The sequence below is a fragment of the Lipotes vexillifer genome, unplaced genomic scaffold, assembly GCF_000442215.2.
Source record: "Lipotes vexillifer unplaced genomic scaffold, Lipotes_vexillifer_v1.1 scaffold343, whole genome shotgun sequence".
Taxonomy (NCBI): Eukaryota; Metazoa; Chordata; class Mammalia; order Artiodactyla; family Lipotidae; genus Lipotes; species Lipotes vexillifer.
Window position 1 is genome coordinate 577,708 of NW_006777506.1, and position 7,652 is coordinate 585,359.

A 7,652-nucleotide genomic window follows, 5' to 3' on the forward strand; every position below is an offset into this window, starting at 1 on the left:
CTATACTAGACACAGAGCCAAACACAATAGATACGAGGTAGCAGAGTTTCCCTGTGACTCAGAGGTGAAAACAGAAGAATGATTTAACTTGGCACAGACAGTTACTTAGATTGTATGAATTTGCTAATCTTTGTTTTTGATTTGTAAAGTGTTCCTTGTGAAGGAAGAGGCTATTGATGTGCCCAGCACCATATTTATTGCAATAGGGAGGAAATTAAGTAGCTCAAGAACAGAAAACTATTTTGTAGGTTCTGATAAAGCAAGTAATTAAGGTTTCAGATTGAAAGTAGCTTTGATCAAAAGTTGAATTCTGTGACACAGTAGAACCTTGGTGTTTATATGTATAAATCAGTGTTTTCTGTCTTCTGCAGTTTGTAGGTTCTTTGTTATAGCTTTTGCTCTTGCCAGTGGGGTCTGAGCACTGCTTACCCTGAGCAGATGAGGAGTTTGCTCAGAAAATCCAGGATGGTAAATTATAACAAGATTATCAAACAAATATCTTGTGTGTGATATCTTCTACATATATGAGAAATAAGTTAGGAACAGTATTTAATTCACTTTGTTTGACAGAATGTTCTGACATGTTTGCAAGACAAGTCTCTAAGGTCATTTTTTCTATGTGAAATGCACATTAGTTTGTGACATCAGCTCCATAAAGTACCTGGCGTATCCAGATAATATGCCGCCTGAGGCATGTGTATCAGGAGGAGCTTTGTTTTCCTTCTAGCAGGTGCTTTCAGGGATTACTGCTTTCTGACTCCAGGAATTGGCTCCATGGTAGTATCTTCTAGATTACACTAGAGCTGTGGTTCCTGGACCTGAGTGTCAGCACCACCTGGGAACTTGCAAGGAATGCAAACTCTAAGGCTCCAGCCCAGACCTTCTGAATCAGAAACTGTTTATATACTGTTTTTATATACACTACACTGTATTCCACTTTTCCTTTATTTGAGATGCACATTGAAAATGTATAGAAACATTGAAAGAGTTGTAAAACATATCCATTGTAGACTTTTTTCTTGTACCTAAAAAGGATTTTGGAAAAACTGCATCAAATATTGGAGTTAGGGCACTTAAATTCACTACTGCCATGCCACTTTGACAAAACAAGCTATGGAAATGAGTCAGATAACCACTGGAATTATTTTTTAATTGATCTGATCAAATTTCCAGTTATTTCGACCCATCTGAGATTTGGTCAAATTAAGTTTGATACTCATAATAGGACCATTTAGAAAGACAGTGGCAGTTCTCTAGAAGTTTCATGAGCAATATAGAATTGCAGAACTAGAAGCAACCTCCAGTCTCGAGCTTTGTTCCAGGAAGGATTAGGAGTTGGGATTGTTTAGTTTGGAAAAGAGAAATAGGGTCACTATAAGGGACATAAAATATTTGTACTATTGGAAGAAATAAGAATAGCAACTTTTTGTTTTGTTTTAATTTAGGCAGACAGGTGAGATAGGTATTTTTTTAAGGCCCAATGTAAAGGAAGAACTTTCTAGCAATTAAGAGATATCAAAATACGTAATGGCCTTTCTCTCAGTTGTAAATATCTCATCACCAAGAGGTGAAAGCCAAGGTGAGATGATTCATTGGGGATGCTACAGAATGGTAGACAAAAGTGTTAATATTCTGCCATTCTACATATAATCCACAGGGAAAAGGAACTCAAGAGTTACTATCTTCATAGTCTAATATAGACCCAACACATGTGATGAAAAACACCTGGTACTTTCCTCAGCCAGCAGTGACAACTTGATGCAGGAAACAGAATCTGTAGGTGATAATCCATTGTCCGAATGCTGACTCGCACAAATAAAACCAAATGCCATTAGGACGAAAAGAGGGGATAGGGCTCTCCTCTTAACTATGAGAGGAGGAGAAAAGAGGAGAAAAAGAAAAGACATCGAAATAGATTAAAAGTCTAGTTACTAAAGGAATTTTCTTCCACATGTGGAATAAGTAACCAAGAACAGGAATAGGGGCCTGCCCTTTTTATTTCATTTTCAAGTTTATAAGAAGACATTTTACATCTCTCCAATTTTGGACCTCTTAGGGTCTTCGGAAAATCATTTTCTGAGCAGTTGTAAAGAACTGGCAACGACATAACACTGATTTTAAGCACTCCAAATGCAGGAAACAGGACTAGAGTAACACAAAGCCAAAAGTCAGGTTTTAGCCAGCCCCAGGGAAGCCACACGTCTTCAGGAAGTGAGGCTGCTCAAAATACAGTGTATTTACTTTGCTGCGGCGCCTAGCTCTCATCCTAGTCCTTGAGCTCTGATTGACTTCTTTTTTCTTCGTACCCTGCATCAAGGGATCCGTGAGGGTGGAGGGGCAGAGGAGGGGCAGTGTGCAAAGGTAGCTGGAAGTCCTCCCCGACACTCTGAACATGGTTCAGAGCAATCTTAGAAGCCAAAGCAGTCATAACAGTGTAATTTTCATAACTGCCATTTCTTGGACACCTTTATATACCAGATGCTGTACTGGGTACTGGGTATTCTTCATGAACTTATGTAGACCATCTCTCAATAGATTTAAATAGGTTTCCATGAGATTTGAACTCTATAGACACCATGTATAATGGATGGGTGCTCTAACCGATAAAGACCTCACAGCTTGTAGGCCTCCTGTCAGCTTTTGAGAGTCCAGCCAGGCTTCATCTTAGATAAAATTGTGAGTAGTCATGGCAAATATCAGGCCTTTACTCCCTGCTTCCCCACCTCTGGTTTAGAGTAATTATCTAGTATTCATTTGTTAATGACTAGGTTACCTATCTTGACAATTCTCTTTAAGAGTTGAAGCTCTGTCAACTTCCTGTCCCCTTGCAGGTGTCTGTTCCTGTCTGGAGGTGCACCCTCTTAGTATCCTCCAGTTTACCTGTTCTCTAACTCTCAAGCCAAATAAAACAAAAATATGTGATCTACTCCACAGCGTTCTTGTTGACAGCAAGTCTGCCATGGGAAGCTTTATTCCTGAGTGAAGGAATTGCACCAAAATCATCTCCATGTTGACTGTCTGCGAACCCGTGCTGCTAAGTGCTTATCCTCCCATGTTGTTTGGTTTGGGCTAAGGATCCATAACTTTGGCATTTTCGCTATCAAATAATGTATTTCAAATCCCAGTGTTCTCCTGTTGTATTAAGATTTTTTTCATTTATCTGACTAGCTGTCTTGTAGTGATATAAAATTTCTTTATCCCCTAGGGAAAAGTTAACCATCGGATGCCGCCAACTGGTTGAGATGGAACGTACCATGCAACAGTGCAATGCCTCCGTCTATATGGAGGCCAAAAACAGGGGATGGTGTGAAGACATGCTCAACTATAGAACCTAAGTGCTGATTTTGTAACTTAGAAGGAACTGCATCTGTCTTCAGGAACAACAGAGTAGCTTTCAACCTTTTGTGCCAAACCCGGGAGACTTGCAAGAAATGTCTTAAGAAATGTCTCAAATGTCAATGTCTCATAAGTACAAAAAGATGATTGCCTATTACTGACAATCTCACTGAGGTTCTAATGTGTCCATTGTGGGATAAACTGTGAACTCAACTCGTCTGAAGTTGACTTTACCTCCCTACCTCTACTCCTAATACTGAGCCAGTGTGTCTAAGGAAAGGAGAGCCATCTTTTTGGTCATCTTAGGGCAAGAGCCACTGCGGCATCTGAGGAAGGCCCAGGACACAGTGTTAGCATCTGTCTCAACAATAAATGTGGGTATGTGACCACAGACGTTTCCAAACCTCAAGAAAGAATTAGGACATGACCATGCTCACCACATTCCACAAGAGAAATCTTACCCTGGGCTGTTTTATGATCAGACTGTCTTCCATGTAGACACAATACGTAATACGTATCCCTTCTACTTCCCCCAAGGTAAGGGAAGTAGAATTTTGACTTTGGCTCCAACTTGCTACAGTAGCCTCTTTTCTTCCCTGGCCTTGTCACTTCTCAGTGCATTTCTCATGGGATAAACAGGGAGACCCCTCTGCTCAGTGTCCTCTTAAATGTGAAACAGCATGGATTCATCAGGTAGCAGTGGCTGATGTTTGCCCCTGGCTAAACCAAGTGTTTAACTGACTTCTTTAGTTATAAATCCCATCTATGGAAATCCTTGTTTACTAAAGTATATTATGCTTTTGTTAATACATTAGATTAAATCTAATTTGGTATTCTATTATAAATGTTATTTTTTTTAAAAAGCAATGAATTATTTTTAGTGATTTTTTCATTTTACTTCCAAATTTTGTTTCTGAACTGCATACAGGTATGATTATAAAAGTGAACCTCCAATGAAAGAGAACTATGCAGGATGCCCACTAGCAGGAAGAAGGATCCGATGAGCTTTGTTTGCTTAGAAAGCCACACCTCCTCCTGGGGCTCAAAGTACCCTCAGGGATATGAGCCTGGGTAGAAGGAGAAGCTTCCAGAGCACCTCTGCTGTCTGCCTCTTTCCTTTTCCATCCCCTCCCCCTACCAAAGATTTCTTCAGACTTTTATCCCTCAGCTGCTTCTAGTTGTTATTGAGTTTTGCCCTGCTTTGTTTTTGTTGCTGTTGTTGTTTTGGTCGCAGCTTGCAGGATCTTAGTTCCCTGACTAGGGATTGAACCGTGGGCCACTGCAGTGAAAGAACAGAGTCCTAACCCCTGGGCCGCCAGGGAATTCCCTGCTGTGCTTCATTACCTCCCTTTTTCTCTCTTACCTTTTTAATATGTTATACTTTTTAGGAAATTTCTTTTCACTCCTATCATCTGAATACTTCTACGTATTTCACCCTATGCATGTGGATTTTAATTTTATCCTAATCTATGTGTCTTTCACTTTGTGCTTTAATTTGTCAATTTTCAACCTTTTTTAAATTTTATTTTATTTATTTATTTTTTTTTTGCGGTACGCGGGCCTCTCACTGTTGCGGCCTCTCCCGTTATGGAGCACAGGCTCCAGACGCGCAGGCTCAGCGGCCATGGCTCACGGGCCCAGCCGCTCCGCGGCATGTGGGATCCTCCCAGACCAGGGCACAAACCTGCATCCCCTGCATCGGCAGGCGGACTCTCAACCACTGCGCCACCAGGGAAGCCCTAAATATTTATTTTGATATGTGAAAATGTTTTAACTTTCTAGTCTTATTTTTATCTTTAGAAGACATTCTTTAAAATTTTTTTAGTGTTTGTTTCTTTGAAATGTAAGGGTTTTGGGGGGTTTTTTTCTTCTTTTTGTTGCCTTTTCTTAAACTTTATACTTTTTTTCTAACAGTACAGTGTGGGAGTTGAGGTATCCCTTTCCTCCCATCCCCTGCTCTTTCTTTTCTGGGTTTCCCCTCTGGATTGCAGTAACTCAGTTGACATAAGGATCCTAAGCCCCACCTTGATAATTTTGTTTTCATGGGAAATTATCATATCTTTAGAACTCCAGGTTTTAAAATCGCCATTCAGTATACATAGCTATTATATTTTGGGCAGAAGCTTCATAAGCATGCCGTGAACCAGAAGGGACTGATGGGAAAAGTCACATGAGGGCAAGGGCTCTCTACATAAAGTCTTTCCTTAGTGAGGAGCTGGTGATAACTTCCTGAGAAGCATCCCTGAGGATTTTGACAGCAAAGTTCCTGGAACCATTTTACTCTAGCCTTTTCCAGCTTACTTCCACAAGATAGTCCATTTCCCTCTGGAAAGGACCGGGGAGGGTCCTCTGGCTTGGCCAGGCCACAGCTCTTCCAGCATTCTGAGCCAAAGAAAAGTTGGCTAAAGACTTAGAGTCTGTTGTACCCTACTGGGTCCTCCTGTTAGGACCTGCAGTGGGCAGTTGGGACTGCACAGATTGGAACTTCATAGATGGGTTAATTTCACTTTCCTATCATTGTCTTTGCCTGTCTTATGAAAGACAGGGGACACAAGACAAACCTGAAACTTTATTTCCTTGATCTTTTGGCCATCATCTTAAAACAGAAGTCCTTTCACCCTTTCAGGGTTGATCCACAATTATTTAGTGTCGTGGTCTCCCTTAAGAACCTAGCTTTTATTGTTCATACTCCTGATGTGACATCTCCCCACACCCACCTATCTATCGGAGCCTTTTAGCTCCCTACCGTGTGAGTTGGGATGAAGTTACCTTTATCTTCTTAGAGGGAATATACCTCACTATTGAATAATGAAATGCATCCTCCACTTAGGAAGTGCTGCCACCCTTTTTCTGATTTAGATTGAACTGACTGGACTGACCAGTCTCCCTCCCAGTTGGTGGCTCTTTAAGCTATTTTGCCAACAAACAACAAAAAACCCCACTCCAGTGAAAATAAGCAACTCCATGAGCTTGAGCAGAATTTACAGCTATGAACCTATAAGGTAAGGCAATAAGACACTCAAATCTCAGCTACCAACATGGCTCAGTGCTCCTAACTACAAACCAAATTCAATATCCTAGACTTCGCAGCTCTTATTGTAGACTAATGGTTATTGCTGAACTACATTAACTCAGTACATAACCCTTGCATGGCCAGTGGGGATGAACGGTTCCCTGATGTGATTTCCAGTCAGGTAAAATATTGACATGTCCTAGACTTTTTTAAAAAGGCTTTTCCCTTTAAAGGTTTGGTTAAGCTAGAAAGACAAAACTCAAGTGTAAAACTAGTTTTGAGTTTTGTCAAACACAATCACATAATCACCAGCACACTCAAGTAATGAGTTCCATTGCTCCTCAGAATTCCCTTGTGCCCCTTTGTAGCCAACTCCCATCCCCATCTCAGGAAGCCATTGATGTGTCTGCTATCCATGTAGCTCTTTTCCAGTATGCTATGCAAATGGAGGCTTTTGAAGCTGGCTTTTCACTTAGCATGATGCTTCTGAGGATCCATCCCTGTTGTTTTATCAATAAATACTTCACTGTTTTTATTCCTGAGTAGTATTCCATTTTATTCAGGTACCCTTCCATTCATTCACCAGTTGGAAGGATATTTGAATTTTCAGTTTTTGGTGATTATGAATAAAGCTGCTATATTCATACACAGGTTTCTTTAAGAACATGTTTTCATTTCACTTGGATAAATACCTAGGAATGGGATTACTGTCATAGGATATTTAACTTTATAAAAAACTGTCAAACTTTTTCCAAACTGACCTTACAATTTTGTAATTCCTCCAGCAATTTGAGAGCTCCAGTTGTAATTTTCCTTTTTACATTTTCCTAATGATCTATGACAGTAAGCATGTTTTCATGTTATTATTAGACTCCATTTATCTTCTTTGGTGGAGTGTCTTGTTCTAAACCTTTTGCCCATTTGAAAACTGGATGAGAGAGCTCTGGATGCAAATCCCTTATCAGATGTTTTCTTTCAAGCCTGTATCTTGCAAGGATTTGGCATCACTTTTGGTTGATAGAGACAGAACACTTGCATAATGCAGAAGGTAGATCTTACTATCATGATTTGAGAGTAGCCTTAATGGAAAGCTGGCCCTGTTAATTATTGATTGGATGACCACCATTACATTTGATAGATGCCTTCAAACTTGGCAACTCTTATTTTTTTTTTTTTTTTTTTTTTTTTGCGGTACGTGGGCCTCTCACTGTTGTGGCTTCTCCCGTTGCGGAGCACAGGCTCTGGACGCGCAGGCTCAGCGGCCATGGCTCACGGGCCCAGCTGCTCTGCGGCATGTGGGATC

At 40.5% G+C, this 7,652-nt stretch overlaps 1 protein-coding gene across 1 annotated transcript in view; it reads left to right on the forward strand.

The window, feature by feature from the left end:
* The window catches only part of SWT1 (SWT1 RNA endoribonuclease homolog), an 86,085-nt gene extending 82,475 nt beyond the window's left edge, over positions 1 to 3,610 (forward strand). Inside the window, exon 18 of the mRNA XM_007451142.1 lies at positions 3,206 to 3,610. Within this exon, the coding sequence (XP_007451204.1) occupies positions 3,206 to 3,335 (130 nt within the window). The 3' untranslated portion in view covers positions 3,336 to 3,610. The remainder of the gene's footprint in view (positions 1 to 3,205) is intronic.
* Positions 3,611 to 7,652: the final 4,042 nt, after the last annotated feature.